Source organism: Bactrocera neohumeralis, unplaced genomic scaffold, assembly GCF_024586455.1.
Source record: "Bactrocera neohumeralis isolate Rockhampton unplaced genomic scaffold, APGP_CSIRO_Bneo_wtdbg2-racon-allhic-juicebox.fasta_v2 cluster11, whole genome shotgun sequence".
Taxonomy (NCBI): Eukaryota; Metazoa; Arthropoda; class Insecta; order Diptera; family Tephritidae; genus Bactrocera; species Bactrocera neohumeralis.
This window is the reverse complement of record NW_026089624.1, coordinates 13,954,868-13,975,420: the sequence shown is the minus strand read 5'-3', so window position 1 is coordinate 13,975,420 and position 20,553 is coordinate 13,954,868. Positions and strand designations below refer to the sequence as shown.

Genomic DNA, 20,553 nt, shown 5'->3' with positions numbered 1-20,553 from the left:
ATGGGCTAAGTAAACTATTATATCATCACTTTTTATCTCCTTGCGTATAATTGGATAGATGTATGTGTATATGGATATTAACGCCGGTAATATTGCATTGTGTATTTATTCACTACAACTTCATTGTGTCATGATGACACAAAATTCATACATGACAACTACAAATTTTATTTTGTTGTAACAAAGATATGAATATGCATACAAATATGTTTATGTATACTGACAAAATTTCATGATTTTTTCTAAATAATGTAGCTACGCTTTGACTGTCCACGTGCGCACACATCTCATTTAAATACGTAAATGTCGGTGGTAGAAACTATCTTGATGGTTTTAGTGCACTCATTCATATTTGTGTAAGAAAAAGGTGATTGGGGAAATTATATGATAAAAAACAGTTAAAAACAATGTTAAAAAAATAAGTGGGTATTGAGTAATAATAAATTCGTTAGCAACATTTGCATGGATGGTTTTCAATATTTTTCTACACAACATGCATGTTGAATATCTCGTGTTGCCTTATTTCGTTTGTATAGTGCCTAATTCAAGTTTTTACAACCTTATGCCCCTATTGCGGTTTTCAACCCAAATGCATTTCAGTCGAAGTTTAAAAATTCGGTATTGCCAACTTCAACTCAATCCGTCAAAAAAATTGCGGTTGAAGTATGATCGAACTTCAACTTTTTTTTGGTATTGCGGTTTTCAACTCTGTACAAGTGGGTTTGACTAGTATATAAATAAACTTCAACTGCTTAATAGCAGTTGAAGTTCACCATTCGTGCAGTGAAATACAAAAAAATATTAATGAAAAATGGAGGACGGGTAAAATAACTATTTTAATTAATGTTAAATTAATTTTAATTAATATTTTTTATAAATTTTTAGAAAAAATAAAGTTGCAACAAAAAAGCATTTCGAAAAATTGGTGGAGTTAATGGAGAAGTTTCCAGAAGTAGGAAGAGGAAAGCCACAATTTGGAAACAATAAATTCAATTTGAGGTGCAGCGCCTCAAAATTGCCAAATTAAAATCTTCGCAAAGATTTTAATTTTTTTTGGTTATTTAAGACACAAAGTAATATTTTTTTTATTTTATTTTTAATTATTCTGGAATGAAGTGATATTTTATATTTTTGTACCATAGTGTAAGTTTACTTTAAAAAATTAAGTGATATTGTTATTTAATGAATTTATTGAAATAAAATTTAAATATATGCCTGAATAAATAGCACATTAGAAAGAATAAATGAAATTTAATATTTTAATTATTTAGAGGGAAGTCATAATATTATTGCGAATTATTCGAGCCGTATCCTCTTCTTCTCTCTCTATGTCCAAAACATCATTGGTCATTGTAGTATTTGAAGTAGATGGTATTTCTTCCGGAGATTCCACTTGAAAGTGTTAGCAAATATTGTGCAATGCGTAACAAGCATTCACAATTTGCGTAGCCTTTTCGGGAGTGTAATGTAAGCCTCGTACAGATAAAAGACATCGAAATCTACTCTTGAGTACACCAATTGTCCGCTCTACAATATTCCGAGCCTTTGAGTGTACTGTATTGTAGCGTGCTTGGGGTGAAGAAGCTTCCGCCATGCGATAAGGCGTCATTAAAAATTTGTGCAGAGGATAGCCAGCGTCGCCTAAGAAATTACATTACTCCACTTATTTAGCAATAAATACGATAAAGTCTTACCCAAGATCCAAGTGTTATTCTGTATGTTCAGTAAATGCACTTTCAAATCGCTAACATTGAAAACAAAAGAGTCATGATTTGCGCCTGCATGCCTAGCATCCACATACCGAATAGACATTTTATAATCACAAAGCTAAAAATTTTAAGAAATTATACCATTTTGTTTCTAATGTAAATCAGATTTTATACATACAATCACGTTTAAACTGTAGTAGCCCTTTCTGTTAAGATAAAGATGTTACACTTCTTTTCTTGGTGAAATTATGCGAACATGAGTCTCGTCGATGCAACCAACTACTCCCGGGAAAGCACTTTTTGAATAAAATGAAACTTTTGAAGCGTTTTGCTCCTCCTCAGTCATTTGAATTTTAATCCATTGGGCACAAATATGTACGTTGTTCAATTATATTTATAACCTCTTTAATTACTAAAGATATCGTAGGTTGCGCCAACCCAATGTTAAAATCATTTCCACTGCATTTTTGATAACCACCGTCAGCAAGGAAACACAGAGTTGCGCATAATTTTAATATAGGAGGTATGGCCGTTCCTCGCAGACGTTATTTAATCGCAAATAACTTATGAATCTGCAACAAATATTATTAAAAAGCAACTCAATTCTGAAAAAACTATGGCTTACTTTGCATTTGGAAGCTCCAATGGATTTGAGTGATCACGAAGGCTTTTTCGTATACGTAGCACATCAATTTTGCCCCCAGTATTTTCGTCATTGTAATATAAATCAAAACTTATATCCATTTTTTATTTATTGTTTATTATATATGCTTACTCACTTTTTCGCGAGCGACAACTGAATTCAATTGTTTAAATATGTCGTTTACAAAATTTTAGCTGTTTCACTATCTGTCAAATTTCCCTTTCTTAGGTTGGCAACGCCAATCATACTTCGACTGAACTTAGTTGAAGTTCGCAATACCGAAAAAGAGTTTGGTTGATCTGAAGTTGGGTTGCCTTAACTTCAATTCGACCAAGTCGGGTTGAAAACCGCAATAGGGGCATTATTTTATACAATTCTGTGTTAGGTTTACATAAATAAAAATTTAATACAAAGTCGTTGAGTCAAGTTTTGGATATAAAACTATCATTAAAACCTATGTTTTTCCTTTTATTCATTAAATAGCTTATATCTCTGAAACAAAGCCCTTTTACGGCATGAGCGTTCTTTTTTTCAGAAATTTTATTTTCTATAACTTTTTTTTGGTTTTCCGATAAAACCAGCTGTTCAATAAATTTTTTGAAAAATTTGAGCAATTGTGCAAGAAACACTAAATTCAGAAATATACAGAACTCAATGACATTAATTTACAATCGTTTTGCTCAGTAGCTTTGAATCTGGTTGCATAGCTGCGTGCATGAAATTTATCAAGTTTATCAATATGGTAGTTTGCTGTAGTCAGACATTATTATATAAAGGTAAAAACATAGCATCATTAAGTAAGGTTTCGACTTGAATGAATAATTTTAACAGTAATGGTGTTTCTGTTTGTGTGGATTCAATTCCAACCCAAGTTCTCTACGGTGACCATCACTAATCCTTACAGATAAATCCGACAAAAACGGTTTTATTAATATATAATCTAGAGCTTCATCGAAGTGTGAAAAATATAGTAAATATATAAAAAAAATTAAATAATAAAAAAAAAATTGGATTAAAAAATTCTTCGATCAATTCAGATCCAGATCGATCGAAGAATTTGTCCGATTTAAATTTTGAGAATGTTTCTAAAATATGAAGAAAAAAAAAAAAATTTTTTTTTAAGATTCTGACTACCCTCTAAAATGCATCGTTGCTCAAATTTATTAATACTGCAGATAAAACATTACGATTTAATTTACTGGTGTACTTTATTTTGTTTATTGTAAAGTAATTAAGTGGAATTCTTTTCTTGCTAACATTGCGTCATTCCTATGAACTATTGGACTCTAATTGAGTTAATAAGACGCTAAATAGTGATTCATTGATATTTTAATACAATGATGACATGAATTAATATGGAGTATTTTATGCTTTAATTAGCTCCACCTTAATATTTGTATGTATGTATGTATGTATTTTCTTTATAAAACTTAAAAACTTAAAAACATGCTTTTCAAAGCACATCAAAATAAAAAAATTAAAAATGAACATAGTTTCAAACAAGTAAGGAAAGGCCAGGCCAAGTTGGGTCCATTCAAACAGTTCATACTATTGCAATTTGCAGGGATCAAAACAAGGGAAATACCTTAAGGTGTATTTTAGCCTTTTTAAATTATATTAATTTATAATTACATAGCATACTACGTTTGTTCTTTTAATGTTTGCTTGTAACACCTTAAACTAATCGAGATGGGTACAGAGCTATGTAAAACAAAATGATCGGGACGATGAGACAAATTAGATTCCAGATGTCGGCTGTTCATCCGTTATTGCGTTCAGGAGATGACTGGAGTAATCATTGAGATATCGGTATGAAATTTTACACTCACACTAGTGAACAGCTTGTCACACTAGGAAAATGCCGTTAATCGAAAGTTTGTGTAGTGCAATCTACTTACAGCGAATTTTTTGTCCAAAATGTTTGGAAATTAGTAGCCCTCCTTTAATCCCATTGCAGATAGTGATATGTAGAGTAGTGGAAAAAGTCTTTTCGTATTTCTAATCAAACTTCAACTTAATATTTTTATATTTATAATTAACTTTATCGAACCAAATATGTACCATTTTAGCCGACCACTTTTTGCCATTTTCCGCTAGCGACACTACTCCATCTGTGTAAAACTTTTCTGGTTTCTTGGCGAAAACCTGGGACAAGTAACTTTCACAGACTTCTCTTGAAGACAACTTTACTCCATTAAAGGATTATGGGAGTTCTGCATTAACGGAAAGAAATGGTAGTTCAATGGTGCAAGTTCAGGGCTATATGGTGGATGCATCAAAACTTGCCAGCCAAGCTCTCGCAGTTTTTGCCGAGTCATCAAAGACGTGTGGTCTAGTGTTGTCCTGATGGAAGATGAAGCCCTATTGATCAGTTCTGGCCATTTTCTTTTTTTCGATTGCTTGCTTCAATCTCACCAGTTGTTGACAGTAAAATGTAAAATCAATCGTTCGACCAGGCTGGAACAGCTCATAGTGGATGATTCCTTTCTAAACCCACCAAACACTCAGCATAACCTTTCGAGGCCTAAATCCTGGCATTGCATTGAGTTTTATCACGCTTGGACCATGATCTTTTTCACACATTATTGTCGTATTTGATCCCCTTTTCGTCTCCTGTTACCATTCGCTTCAGAAATGGTTCGGTTTCATTTCGTTTTAGCAAAGAATCGCAACCGTAAACTTATAAAAATTTCATTGGTGGTTTAAGTTTCATTCTTCCCTTTTTTTTTATACAAATTTTCAAAATATAACGAATTTCTTCATTATTTTCACTCATTTTTAACTGTAACTTTTTTCACCTTCTCCGAATTTAATTATTTTGCTTTGGTTTTTGTTAAATGAAGCTTAAAATCTTACCTTTCCAACACTATATGGTATGATACAATGTGATTGGTAGCACTGGAGATATACGACTGCAACGACATCTATTGAAAACATAAAAGAAAAGATCTTTTCGACTACCAATATTCGGTCAAATTATTGTGAGCCACTATTTAGCATGACTATTGGCACATCTTTTGCGATCTTCTAGAAGTTATAAAAGCTTTTAAAAATTTGCCTTCCTCGACAATTTAACTGTGAAATATGTCTTTGTGTAAAATGACAGCTGGCACAGGATTGGAATTTTTTTTATTTGTCATTGCACGAAATTAAACATGGGTTTTGGTCTGACATATTTTACAGCCATTGCATATATTTTCCTGGTTGTGTTTGTTTGTTGTGTCGTTGCACCAAGTTCTAAAATCCAAATTCTTAAATGACACGTCTACGTGAATGCTTCAGTCTTAATGGCCGATACACTCAATATTTATTTAAGTCGTTTACTTTACAGTCTTTTTAGCTTTATGCACTTCCTTTTTTTTACCCATTTATCTCTTATTTTTCCTATACGAAACGTTACTTATCAAAACATTCTGTGTGCCGTGTGTGAGGTATCACGAAAAAAATCTTTTGTTTTGTTCCTTAGCTTTCGCCACCTCGATTTCTGAAACTTCCTACAACACACACTGACACACACACTCTTCTATAATAGACACATGTTTGTCGGACAAATTTTGAATCCCACACCAAAACCTGTTCAACTGAATTTCTTTTTCTGATCGAAATGCAAGAACGTTCACAAATTCGTCCTTGGTCGGTACTGACATTTAAAGATTCGCTTTGAAATTCAATAATATAACTCACAGATTGACTGATATTTTCTGTACAAGAGCAACCGTAGACATTGAAATCTATGTACAGTTGTCCACAAAATAATAGGGAGTGCCTATATGAAAAATATGTTTGGCTGCATAACTTTTTTTAATCACATGTAAATGACGCAAAACAATAGCGATACACATAACGGGATACTAGCCTTAAAATACAAAACAAATCTTTATTGTGAGTATTGCTATTCTACTTCTGCTTTGCTAGTTCTCGGACACATTTCTTATTGCTTTCCACAAAATAATAGGAGTGTTAGACATTTCCCGCATACAATTTGCAAAAGAGCATGGCTTCTGACCCGCGTCTGAATGGTGAAACATATTGAGGTTAGACAAATCCAAATTTTAGTTATTTGGTAGTACGGGCTCTAGGAACTTTGTCCGACGTCCCCATAACTCAGAATATAATCCCCGGCTTACCACAAAAACCATAACGATGCCATATCATGGTATGCGGCCGTTTTTCACATTGTGGTGTTGGTCCAATTCACTTAATTGAAGGCATCATGGACCAAAGTGCATATGTCAAAATATTAGATGAGGTAATGTTGACACATGCCTCAGGAAATATGCCATTGATAAGGGTATATCAACAGGATAATGACCCTAAACATACTAGCAAGTGCGCGAAAAAATGGTTTAGAGCCAACGGAGTTGAGGTTATGTGGTAACCTGCTCAGTCTCCTGACCTCAACTCTATTGAAAATTTGTGGACAGATGTTAAGAAAGTAGCTGAAGAGAAACCAACCAATTCGAGAGATTTATGGCAAGTAGGGAAAGAGGCTTGGAAAGGAATACCAATAAAACGTTGCCGGGATCTCATAGCCTCGGAGATATGATGCTGTATTAAAAAAATCGATTTTCAACGAAACTTTAATTATTTTAATATTCTGTGAAACTTTGGAACCATTATATGTGACCTGGTCTACGAAAAGGGAGCTAACGTGCGAAAACTAGTTTTCTGGGAAACAGCTGTTAAAAATAAACAACTCGTTTCGTCAGTTTCTCGTTATCTCATTAATTTTGACACCTAAGCCCCCTTTCCGTAGACCAGGTCACATATATTAAAAGTATAGAACGGTCTCGTATTGCATAAAATACTTTTATTTTTTTGTGGAACTAGTTTTTTAGTTTACTTGATACAAGCTGCGATATAATATTTTGTTTATGTTTAATTGAAATAGATGAAATCTGGAAATATTAAGGGGGTATTCTACTCTAGAAGCATGAATTTCAAGTAATTTTTAAAGTGGGAGAGACAGGTGTAAAAAAATGTCGCATCCTGGTGACATTGATCCTGACTCTCCTGGTGGTCTGAGACCAAAAGAAATTCTTAATCAGTAAGGATGCTGTTATAGTCCCTACCTCAGGGAACACGAATTTTTTTTTTTTTTTAAATGGCGACTGCCAGAAAATAATCATTTTTTACGCTTTTTTTTTTTTGAAATTCCTGAATTTTTTTAAAATATCAAAAACAAAAATTTTGACACGATGCTTATAGGAACGATAAAGGATTATATAAAGAAGATTCACACAAAATTTCAAGTAAATCGGTTGTATAGAACTTGAGATAATGCCGGTACCGTGTGGAAAAAAGTAGTCTCGAGAAAAACGCGTTTAAAAAATTCGACACGGCCGAACCGGGCTAGGTACTGCGTCACTAAAGTAACTGTAGCTCTTAAAATAATTTTAATTTTTAAAAATCCTTTGGAGGATATGTTCGTAAGGGTCTAAACTTTAAATATATATAAAAAAAGAATTGATTTTTTCAAAATTCTAGAGTAGAATACCCCTTTAATAGATCTTTAGCAAATTACATTCGCCGTTGCCAATGCGCAAGTACCATAAATCTTCCGTAACACATTTCTCTCGAAGAGTGCTAAGGCTGACTCATCATATGTTTGAACGTTGTTCGTTGAGAGAGGACTTTACTTTTCAATTGCTTACTCAGTCCAAAATACCCCCTGTTGGCAAGAAGGATTTTGCGTTGGATTTCAAGACTGGTATTATTGTTGTTGATGATGCTGGTTCCAAGCTAGGCGAAATTGTCTATTTTATAACTAGCAACAGTAACGTGTGAGCCAATGCGATGACTGTTTGTTTGATGACCCGAGGTATTTCGTCTTGTCCTTGTTCACAACCAGATACATACGCTTCGCATTATTATCCAATCTGGAGAAAGCAGAACTAACAGCGTGGATCTTAAGGCCAATGATTTCAATATCATACAGATGATTGTATCTTCTCTATTTTTCTGTGCACCTTGTATTATTTTCTCTAGCAATAGATTGATCACACGATAAGGAGTTTCTTTGTCTGAAACCTCGCTTGGTATCATACGGTCCAGAGGTACTTCCTGATCCTGACTGAGCTTTTGGTGTTGGTCAATGTCAGCTTACACAGCCGTATTAGCTTTGTGGCGTTAGAGGCAGTTAGGTTGCAATCATCTGGCCGAGGTTGATGCATGCACCTTGCCAGTTCTTTGCCGCCGTATTTGAATAGCTCGGCCGGTAATCCATCGGCATCTGCCGCTTTGTAGTTATTCAGGCGGATAATTGCTATTCGAACCTCATCATAGTCGGGCAATGGAACATCTATTATTCTATCGTCATCAATTGGGAATCGGGTTCGCTATATCCACATGTTACACTTTCACTGCCGTTCAGCAGACTGGATAAGTGTTCCCTCCATAACTTCAGAATGCTCTGAACTTCAGCCACTAGATTATCACTTTGGGTTTTACTCTCACTGTGTAGGTGTTCGATAGGAGACATCAGGAGGCATCCCGTCGTGGTCCGGAGTGCAGTGTTCTGGCAGGTCTGCAGTTTCCTCATCTGCGTACCACTGCAACCAGGCGACCATATAGGTGTTGCGTAGTTGAGGACCGGCCGGCCGATTGCCTTGTATATTGCCAACAACGTTTCTTTGTCTTTTCCCCATGTGCTGCCGGCTAGCGACTTGAGGATTTTGTTGCGGTTCTGTACCTTGGCAATAATCGCGGTCGTATGGGGACTGAAGGAGCATCGACTATCGAAGGTTACACCTAAAATCTTAGGGTTATTTACAGTCGGAATTTTCAAGCCATCTACTGCAATATTAAGTTCAAGTCTATACTCCTTCGTCCAGTTCGTAAAAATGGTCGCTGTGGTTTTGGTGGGCGAATGTGTGAGGTTCCGTTCAATGAGGAAATGAGAAAGGTCGGAGAGGTAGCTGTTTACTTTCGAACACATGCCATCGATTCCATTGCCCGACGTCAATATCGTGCAATCATCTGCGTACATCTGATGGCTGCGGGAGTTTCGAGATGTAAAAATCAAACAGTAGCGGGGAGAGGACACCACCCTGCTGAACCCCCTGTTTAATTCTTCTCAGTTTAGATGTTTCACCTCGAAATAGTACGGATGATTAACGACCGTTCGGGTAGTTCATGGTCCACCTCTTTAACTCTGGATGAAGCGTGGTTTTCTGTATGTCCTACAATAGCGTTGTGTGGTTGACTGTGTCAAAAGCTTTTGACAAGTCCAACGCTACGAGGATCGTTCTCTCGCAGGGTGGTTTCTGGTGGAGGCCACGAACTATCTGAGAGTTTATGACGCTAAGTGCTGTGGTGGTGCTGTGCACTTTTAGGAATCCATGCTGGTGGCTGGCTAGGCTCAGGTGGTGAGTGAAGGTCGGGAGCAGCAAGGTCTCAAGTGTCTTCACTACTGGGGAGAGGAGAGTTATCGGACGATAAGATTCCCTTTTGCTGGCGGGTTTCCCAGGTTTCAGTAGGGGAATCACTCTTCCGACTTTCCACACATCGGGTATTTGAAGAGTGGTCAGCGACAGATTGAGGACCTTGGTGAGATAGCCTACTCCCGTCGAGCCTAGATGCTTTAGCATTAGCATGTTGATTCCATCAGGGCCAATGGATTTGGAAGATGTAGCTTTGTTGATGACACCCTGAACCTCCTCATCGGTGAAAGTAAGTGGCGCGCAGTCGTTTGGCATTTTGCGCAGCCGTCGGTTAACACATCTCTTGGCTTTGTCTACCGAAGGGTGCAGTGTAAACTGCTGTCTAAAATGGCTCGCGCACTGCTTCGGGTCCGAATTGGCATGTCCATTGAATTGTACCTCAACTCGGTCGTCGTGTCCTTCGGATGAGACGAAGCTTTGACAGTAGCCCAAAGCTTACTCTCACCGGTGAAGAGTTGCAGGACTTCAGGTGCTCTGTCCATTTCGTCCGCTTATGTTGATTTACCATACGCCGAATCTCCAAATTGAGATCCCTTATTCAAGGATCCCCGGGATCGGCATGGTGTAAGGTGTCGCGCTCATTAGCTAAAACGGCTCCTTCGGCTGGGAAATTGGGGCAGATTTCCGCTATTCTTCCAGCCGGGATGAAGCGAGCGGTAGCTGCTGCGATCACCTTGCGGAATCGACGTTCGCCAACGCATACGTCCGTAAGAATGGGTACAGCGTTAAAGGTGCTTTCAGTAAATTCTGTGAAGCCGACCCAGTTAGCTTTATTGAAGTTAATGAAGGTATGGTTGTCCACAGAAACGAAATCGGGAGGTTTCTCGATCGAAATAATTATGGGCAGAGGGTCTGATGCGAGAGTTAACATAGGTCGCAGTTTATGCTATTTATCAGACCACCGCTAGCAATGGTAATGGTAATGGTGTGGTGTGGTGCGCAGGCCGGAACAAGCCGGGAAGTGACACCAGCCAGTGCAGGAATTACACTTGACTGATGTGACGTTCCGACGTATGACGGTCTGACACACAAAACAGACTGTACGAGGAACCAGGAGTTGCTGAGTGGTTCTCGCATTAGGGTTGGAGCGGGATGAAGGTTGGGGAGGGAAGCTATGTTGCCTGTTTGAGCTCCTGGGGACCGTGGAGGTCCTCTGTTGGCCACTCGGGGGGAGTGGCGGTGCAGCGCGCGAAGTGCGTGCAGATTGCACAGCCGTAGCGGCTAGTGTCGCAGTATTGCGTGGGCAATATGGGCCACGTAACTCGTGGTCCACTCCTTATGTGTCTTAAAGCCTGAGTAGGTCTTAAGATGGCTCCATCCATTGCATGTGTTACACCTGCAAGAAGAATTTTGCTTTCATGCGGATTGTGGCTAGGTGCTCATCCACCGGATGCACCCACACCAGATTTGCGCTCCTTTCTTTTTATGACCGCTGTATTAAATGTAACGAGGACTTAGTCGTCTCCGTCCTTGCTCCGTTCATTGCATTTCTGCGACGTCAGTGATGTCAGTATTTACTTTTACGAGGACATCCAGCATGTGGGCAGCGGCATCTTCCCAATTTAGCGAGCCGCTTGTTTTAAGACCGACGCTTACTCGCAGCCCTACCTCTGGTGAACAGAAGTTGCAATTAGATTTTAGCAATACCCTTAAGTCGAACATGTCGGTGTTGCTACGCTGAAACTTACTCTCTTTTATCCATGATCACCGGCTCCACACGGGTTGGCTACCGCATCTTACACAAGGGTTTCTCACGCTTCCAGTGTGCGCGGCGAGACGCAAGAGTTGGAAGTAGGTATAGCCCTTCGACTGTAATTCCTAACTCAGAAGCATGACTATATCCCATTACATCATATAATAGGGTGGGTTTGGCACACTTTTTAAGTCACAGTTTCATCTCGTAATTTGTGGTTTAATAATTTTCGCTTAACAGAACACGTATTTTAATTGTTTAATATTTTTACTCAAGTTATTTCTTGCACGAAAGACAGAGAATCATCCTGAGTTCAAATCGTCTCGTTAAATCCCATAACACAAAATAAAAATATCGTGTTTTTTATGTTTCAGAAAACGAATCGAGTGATACATTACCAACAAGTAGATCATTGCAACAACAAGTACATTATCAGCAGCCCCATACAGCATCACACATAGAAGAAGTTGTCTCTGCAAAATCCGATTGTGTTCGACAGCAACTGTGCTTTTTACAAACCGATCAACAACAGTCACACCCTCCTTTGTCGGTAACAAAAGTAAATCAAGAGAAGGAAATATCAGCAGATGTAAATGTTATTGCGGACGTAATTCATAGAGGTAGTATCGAAAGGATTGTTGCAGATGGAAATCATTCACAACCGCAACATATTTCCAGCCAAACATTGAGTACTACAGTTGACACATCAAATAGTGTTCCAAGTTCTGCAGTAGCTTTGGGTACTAATAGAGATTCAGTGTCTTTAGAATTGCAACAACAACTTCAAACTTTTGAATCTAATAAGGATGGGGACTTAGAAAAATCTGCAACAACTTTAAGCGTTTTGAACTCCGCCGATAGCTGCTTACCTGAAATTACAACGAATATCGATGATACACACCTCCAGGGGACCGATATACTAGGGCGAAATATGCAACTTACACAGGATGTAATAAAAGGAAATAAAAGTATTTCTAATATTGATAGTGGCACGGAACAATCTTCCGAAAGTGATCATGTTGAAATTGAGACGAAATCATCATCGAGATCATCTTGTGAAGTGCAGAATACTAGTGATTGGGAAGACACCTCTAAAGTGGACTACAACACCAAAGTGAATACATCACCGTTCAATGAACATGAAGAAAACCAAGACAGAGTTCAAACTCAAATTGTACAGCCTCAGAGTTCAAGATCAAGACATTTTGAGAGGACAAATGAGTGTGACGAGACTGATCATCAACAACTTATTGAAAATTCCGTATCTAGTGGGGTTGGGGAGTTAACAACACATGTTCAAAAGTTTACATCCGAAACAGCGGAAATACAGCATTCTACCAATGACTTTAAAAATAGTAACGTTAGCATCGGAAAAAATATGAATGCAAACGAGGAGGAGTCTACTAGTGATATTACCTGTTCAGAAAATAACAACGCTTCTAGTGTTGCTGGTCAGTCTGTAATACAGGAATTTCTGATTAGCTATAATGAGGGTCAGTGGTCACCCAACAATCCATCAGGGAAAAAGCAATACGACAAAGTACAACTTCTAAAATTACGTGAGGCAATAGCATCTCGTCGTCAACCTGAAGTTAAGAATGTATCTATATTACCTACGCCTAATTTGATGCCATCTTTTATTCGCCAATCAAAACAACGTGTTCATTGTATGGGCAGTTCCATAAGCACTAATCGAGGTGTTACTGGAAATGTATCCGGAGCCGATGGCTATGGAAATAAGCAAGCATCTATGTCAGGAGTGCATGGACGTGGGAGCTTAAAAGCCAATAATGGTAATGACAATTTTTACAACAATTTTGAAATATTTGTACTGATAATAGTAATATTTTGTATTAATATTATGGAAGTATTACATAATATACATAACTCTAATTTCTATCAATAGGAATGATACTTGTGAACCTTTCGCTCAACCAGGACGTTAAATTAAATGAAACTGACAATGCCTGGCGTCCTCGAATATTGGTTAAATGTGATGTCGTGGGTGATCCAGAAGCTAAATCAAAACGCGAAAAAGAAGAACTTATACGTCGCATCCGTGGAATATTAAATAAGCTTACACCTGAGAAATTTGATGCTTTAGTTGAAGAAATAATTAAACTGAAAATCGATACTCCTGACAAAATGGAAGATGTAATGGTTCTTGTTTTTGAAAAAGCGATAGATGAACCAAACTTTTCAGTCTCGTATGCTCGTTTATGTCATCGTTTGATTTCGGAGGTAAAGAGACGAGACGAACGAATGGAAAGTGGTACGAAGACTAACCTTGCCCAATTCCGCGCAGCATTACTTGACAAAACTGAACGCGAATTTACATATAATGTTACGAAAAGTATAGCAAAAGAGAAAAAATTGCAGCCGATTATTGAAAAAATAGCAGAATGTACGGATTTAATTGAAAAAGCAGAATTGGAGGCGCAGCTAGAAGAAGAGGAACGAAAAATTCGCCGCCGCTCAGGTGGCACAGTACGTTTTATCGGAGAACTTTTTAAAATCTCTATGCTTACTGGAAAGATTATCAATTCTTGCATTGACGCTCTGTTAAATCCGAATTCGGAAGATCAGCTTGAATGTTTGTGTAAGCTTTTAACCACGGTTGGAGAAAAATTCGAGCAAACACCAATAAACACAAAAGAATCAACGCGTTGTTATTCGTTAGAAAAGACCATGAACCGCATGCAAGCGATAGCATCGAAAACTGACAAAGAAGGGGCAAAAGTTAGCTCCCGTGTACGTTTTATGTTGCAAGATGTAATTGATTTGCGTCGAGATAAATGGCAATCTAAAAGAAACGAAGCTCCTAAAACAATGGGACAGGTAGAGAAAGAAATGAAAACGGAGCAATTATCTTCACAATATCTAAACTATGCTGGAACGATGTCAGGAGGGGGAAGCGGCGGTTCTAGTGGATCTTCGTTAGGTTCTGGTGGCAAACGAGATGAACGCGGAGGTGGGGGTAGATTCAACGATGCACGGTCAGGGTACGGAGGCAGTCATAGTCAACGAGGAGATACAAGTAGCATGAGACGTCAGCAGCCAATTGGAGGGAACAGTGGCAATAATAGTGCGAGCGGCCTGCATTTTAATTCTAATGGCGATGACAGTACATGGCACGTTCAAACCAGCAAAGGAGGTAGTCGTGTTTTGGATCCTTTGAAACTGGAGGGTTTGGTTAGTATGCTTCTTCTATGAAACTTTAGTGAAATTTATATTTAATAATGTTGCTTGCAGTCCACCGCCAATAATTTTGATAACAAAAAAATGGGCGGTGTGGGTTTGTTTGTTTGGTCAAATGGCTCAAGGCAATCTTCAACAGCATCATCGACACCTACGAATTCTTTTGCAGCCTTATCTACACTTAATGATACTAATAGAAGTAATGATAGAGATCGAAGTGGACCTCGTAATAAAGGTTCATATAACAAAGGATCTATAGAACGTGACCGTTATGGTATTATCTGAATTATAAGGAATATATATATATATATATAAAGTATGTATATCTTTTGTGTGTAGGAATGCTACCACGATCTGGTTCCTCTCAAACGTCGCGAGAGAATTCATCATCACGAGGTGCTCAACAAACACGTTCAGCCTTGATTACGTCATCAGTACCGAAGACATCAAGCCACAACAAATACTTGCAACAGCAAATGTCATCCAACAGGACAACCAAGGTATAACCGATAAACAGAAATTCTCAAAATCGTGGTATATTTGTATACGTATTAATATCTCTATTTTTTGTTTTAGTTAACAGGTGCGGGGTCATCTTTATATCCTCAACGCGGAATTGATTCGTATTCCCATTCAAATCTACAAACGGATAGTAGTAGTGGGAAACTAATTGAGCCACCGGTGGCTGTGTTTGAAAAGCTCAACGACGAAGATATTCTAGTCATTAAATCGGTTGTTTCAGATATGGTAGATATAGGATCGAGTAGCAAGACACTAAAAAACTCTGTAGAATCCTGCATTCTGCGAGTAAAAGAGAATCAACGCTGTGCTCTTATATCTTACATTATGACAGATTATTTACATTTGCGACATATAGGGAAACTACAAAGACGATATTTGGGCAATGTTGTTGTATATTTAATTCACAGTAATTTTATATCTGTTAAACATTTTAAATTAGCTTACAAGCACTTCTGCGAAATAGCTAGTGACTTATCGGTTGATATTCCTAACCTCTGGGAGTATATCATTCAATTCACAGGTAATCACGCATAAGTTAACACCGCCTACATATTTAACAAAGATGTTTTTCATTTTATAGGGCCATTAATCAGCAGAAAGCTTATGTCAATATCTGATTTGTGGAGCAAACAATTAAAGGAAGTCTCAAGTGGCGACTCACGCCTTGGAAAAAAGTTTTTACAAACATATCTAGCATACTGCTTGAGTCAAATCGGTCCTAGCTTTACGCGAACAATGTGGAAGAAGTCAAATAGCAAATGGACAGATTTCATGCCTGAGAGTGACGTCCACAGTTTTATACAAACAAATGTGGGTACTTTCATTTTTACCATTTTATAATTCAACAACTTGGTTCATATTTAATACAGAAATTCGAATACATTGAGAACGATAAACTACAACCTACAATAGTAATAAACGGGTCTAAAGACGACCATATAGCAGCAGTTGCAGAGAGCGTCGAACATTTACTAAAAGAGGAAGCCCCGGCAGATTGCATAATAGATTACATTAACGTAAGTAATGTTGTTAAGCGCTTGATTCATAAAAAATCATAAACAATACATATTTTTTAGGGAAACATTTTTGATATTGGTAAACAGTTTATCAGAAGTTTAGCAACTAAGTTATGTGATTTCGCGATTTCATACCGGGAAAATAGTTACAAGTTAGAAGTGAACTGCTTCCAAAAGGTTTGCATTCCTGTTTTACAACGCTATATTGACTCAAAAGAAGAATTTGAATTGGAATGCTTGTACGCCATGCAGCTATTAGTAGCACGGTTGGAACATCCCAGAGGTAGGAGACGCCTGTTTTCAGCAACGTTTTTTCAATTCTTCACCACATAATATTATGTTTTTGTAGGTTTGCTCAGTGACCTTTTTGGGGAACTATACGATGCTGATGTAATACCTCAAGATTCATTTATTAAATGGCGAGACTCGAAAGATCAATCAGCTGGCAAAGGTATAGTCCTTTAGAAGTATTTTTATAAGCCAGCAAGTTAATTTTTAATTCTTTAGGTGTTGCTGTTAAAGGACTTAATCCATTTTTTACTCATATACTTAGCAGTGAGACCAGCGACGAAAATAATTAACGAATCAACAAATTCGCATGTACCGAAGCCTTTCGATAAAGACCTGTTGTATGTTTAATGTGTATACAATTGGGACGCATTTATCTACTGTAAAACCATTACAACATACTACTATATGTAAATGCGTGAAATAGTCTAAACAAACCATAAATGATATGCATATATTTTGCACCGTTAAAAAAAAATTGAAAAGTTTGGGTGAAAATAAATTAACGTCTTACCTATTAAAAAATAAAAAGAAATGAATATGGAAATAGTGTTATAAGCTAATCTTATACAATTATTTTGAATTCTTTATTTTCGGGAACATAATTTGGCGAACATCTTAAGCATATTTAAAACAATACAAATTAAGGAACCAATAATATACTAAATTGTAAGAAAATGATATTCTTGATAATTGTCAAGCGTATATTTCAAACAAATCATGCTAAGGACTAAAACATCTTTAAATCTTATACTGGCGTTCAAGATACATCTCTGAGAGATTATTGATGTAAAATATAATAACTAAGCTTAATGTAAACAAGTTTTTAAATAAATATATAAATCATAAACTTTATGAAAAAATGAATTTGAATTGTTTTTTGTTTCGTATATAACTGAAGACAACCGATCTAAGTACTAAGTACTAAAACAGGTTAAACTCCCACTTATTTATGTTTCCTAGGCTTGAAGTTGACTCCGATGACAACCAATCCGAACTTTACCAACCAAGCGGCGATTGGCGGCGTTTTCGGTAATGCAATCTATGTATGCATGATGAAATCAGTTCGAAAAAGCATCACTGTCACAGTTGTTGCGTAAATATGTATGAACCAAAACTAACTGCTAGCTAAAATGTCATTCACACTTTACCCCTACCTTAAGAAGATACGTATACAAATTTGGCCACTGAGGAACTACAAACCGACTCCTGGCAGTCATTACATTGCAGGCAGGCAAATCCTAGCGAACGCTGATTTATTTTCCCAATCATCCCTTCATGTTGACTGCTGTACATGCATCCTCAGAATTAGGTGACTGGGTAATATAACGGCCATTGCTAATGAGGTACCTGGCGGTAGGTATATAACGTTAGGGGTAGAGACCCCCGATTTTTCAATCTGGAGGACAAGGAGGGAACGAAGCGGGCTGGGATAACAGTCCAAACTTCGGTGAGAGACGAGGCTGCTACCACCAGCGGGCACAGCGACTTTAGGAGCCTTCACTGCAACGGGAGCAGATTGCGATGGTTGTGTACTACTGCCAAAAAAGCTTTACAGCGCACAGGTGCCACAGTCCATGAATGTTCTGACCAAGAAAGCGCTGTAAGCACTAACGCACCAAAAGAGTTTGCTCTCTTGTGTAGGCGACCGAGGGTTCCAACTCTGACAACAATAGGGGTCCCCGGAAGAAGTCAAGCAAGGAGTGGTTGAAGTGGGCCGAGCACGCTTCACCATAAGAAACTGGTGCAATGCCACGGATCCAGCGAATGATAAGCGCAAAGAGGTAGCGATCGACGGAAGGCGCCCTTTAAAAAACGGAAGTGCAAAGACGTAGCCGGGAAGCTAGACATCAAGCACGCGGATAAACCAACAACGTCCAATGCATCGGTTGCAGCCAATGAGATAGCAAAATGGCATTTGACCGTCGTGCTCATAGACCGCAGTAAGCCGCTGGGGCAAATGTCACAGGAACGGTGGAAAATAGTGAAAATGAAGCTATTGGAAGCCCTATTCCCGAGCGCACCCATGCCGTTATTTGATGGAGCTTAACGGAGAAAAAATTCTAAAATGTAACGACAACCCGACGCTAACATGGGTGTGGGAAGCGGTCAGAATGAGAAGGTAACCATTCCACGGGTGGTTGACTCGAAACATGCTCTGCGGCTACTGCAATAACCGAATTCGGACGTGCCAACTAGCGACTGAAGGGGGTTAAGCGTGGCAAAATCTATCAACGAAATTGAATCCTCCAGACCAATAAGGCGGCAGAGGATATTCTGTACGCTAGGTTTGGAAAAATGCCATGGGGCGTTGGAAGCCTGTTCCTTCGCCTCAACCACCCTGCGGACTGCAACAAAAATACGCATAGAAGGGATCATGGCTATTTCACCTGTCCTACAGGAGGTAGATAAAGAACCCAGTTGATCGTCGGTCTAATGGTCCAGAACCAAGAGTTAAGGGTACTCCAAGTGAACCTCCACAAAAGTAAGATCGCTTTTGCCGAGTTTCTTATCAATTTAAAGAAGGGCGGCTACGAGAGGGCTTTAGTTCAGGAAGTACGGCTGAAGTCACAAAACTACACAACATTATAGCCTATTTTCCCATATTGATTTAAGTCTTTCCACAGGTGATCTGACGGTTGTGGTAGTGAAGGATGTCAAGGATGAGTCTTCACTCCTTGCATCCTGCTATATGCCACACTATTGCGAAGTGCCAACGGCAGATCTCCAAAGGCTGGCGACTACATCCAGCAGTAGGAAGCAGGCTTTGGTGGTGTGCGCTGATGCTAATGCCCATAATATGGTTTGGGGTAGTGCCAACATCAATCAACGACGTGTGTCACTACTCAATTATATTTTACAAAGTAGGCTAGGGGTAGCTAATCGAGGTGAGGAAGTACTTACATAGGCCCCTCTTCCAGATACGTTCTAGACATAACCCTATACACAGCTAGGGGTGCATTGGTAGAAAACTAGAGAGTGCTAAACATTCCGTCGTTCTCTGATCATGGGTACATCTAAGAGTAACAGAGAGTGGACGGACAACTGCCAGGACTCATTGGAAGACCTAGTCAGCGTGCAGTTTGCAGCAATGCTACAGAATGCCCTCTGTTTATCCGTACATTGGCTAAAAGCGATCTTTAGGGGATGCATGAAGTACAGGTATGAACCATACTTATGGAAAGAGGCTAGGGTAGTTTTCATACCGAAAGCAGGTAGAAACAACCCAACCTACTCAAAAGAGCTTAGGCCTATAAACTTAACTTCCTTACTTCTGAGAACTGATGCTTGTCCAATTGCGTAGCTCGCATATACGAAGGGCAGAGATCAGTAGAGACTGCATTCCATATACTGGTATTTATTATCGAAAAGGCTCTGGAATATAACGAGAATGCTCTTGCAGCATTCCTGGACATGTCCGGAGCATTCAACAACGTCTTTACGGAATCTATTCTGAATAGCATCCAGTCACTAGGTGTTGATCCCGCTGTACAATGCTGGATCAAAAGCCTTTTGACCTCTAGACAGATAAGAGTAAAATGAAACTACGCTAAAATGATTAAGAAAGTCTGTAGAGGTACTCCCAAAGGCAAAGTGCTATCTCCACTTCTATTGGCATTAATGGTGAATAAACTGCTAAGGAATTTTGAAGGCAAAGCCCCTAGGATAGTGGCATATGCATCTTAATAACGGGTAGGTGTCTACAGACATAAGCAGTATTATGACCACCACTCTCAGTACAGTTCAGAACTGGGCAGCGGGTCTGGGGTTGAACCCAGAGAAAACGGATATGCTTGTGTTCACAAGAAAACACGAAATTCCCCTATGGATGTTCCCTTCGATAAATGGGACACAATTCTCTCTCAAGAATCGCGACAAGTACCTTGGGGTAGTCTCGGACAGCAAACATCTGTGGAAGCACAACGTGGAGGAAAGAGTGAAGAAAGCGAGCAGTGCTCTACATGCGTGTAGGCAGATACTCGGTACAACCTGGGACTCTCTCCCTCTCTCATACACTGGTGCTACACAGCTATTGTTAGAC

The 20,553-nt window shown here is 38.6% G+C and overlaps 1 protein-coding gene and 1 long non-coding RNA gene across 7 annotated transcripts in view; both read left to right on the top strand.

The window, feature by feature from the left end:
* LOC126766091 (eukaryotic translation initiation factor 4 gamma 3) overlaps nt 1-17,378 on the top strand; it is an 89,465-nt gene extending 72,087 nt beyond the window's left edge. For all 6 annotated transcript variants that reach the window (XM_050483846.1, XM_050483845.1, XM_050483847.1 and 3 more), the window contains 10 exons: nt 11,862-13,280; nt 13,394-14,679; nt 14,740-14,959; nt 15,025-15,185; nt 15,262-15,727; nt 15,788-16,017; nt 16,077-16,223; nt 16,284-16,506; nt 16,573-16,674; nt 16,731-17,378. In XM_050483846.1, the coding sequence (XP_050339803.1) occupies nt 11,862-13,280; nt 13,394-14,679; nt 14,740-14,959; nt 15,025-15,185; nt 15,262-15,727; nt 15,788-16,017; nt 16,077-16,223; nt 16,284-16,506; nt 16,573-16,674; nt 16,731-16,804 (4,328 nt within the window). In that variant the 3' untranslated portion in view covers nt 16,805-17,378. The remainder of the gene's footprint in view (nt 1-11,861; nt 13,281-13,393; nt 14,680-14,739; nt 14,960-15,024; nt 15,186-15,261; nt 15,728-15,787; nt 16,018-16,076; nt 16,224-16,283; nt 16,507-16,572; nt 16,675-16,730) is intronic.
* LOC126766252 (uncharacterized) lies at nt 9-1,250 on the top strand. Its single transcript, XR_007668776.1, has 2 exons — nt 9-822; nt 886-1,250. It is a non-coding gene; the product is annotated as an uncharacterized LOC126766252 (long non-coding RNA).
* Nucleotides 17,379-20,553: the final 3,175 nt, after the last annotated feature.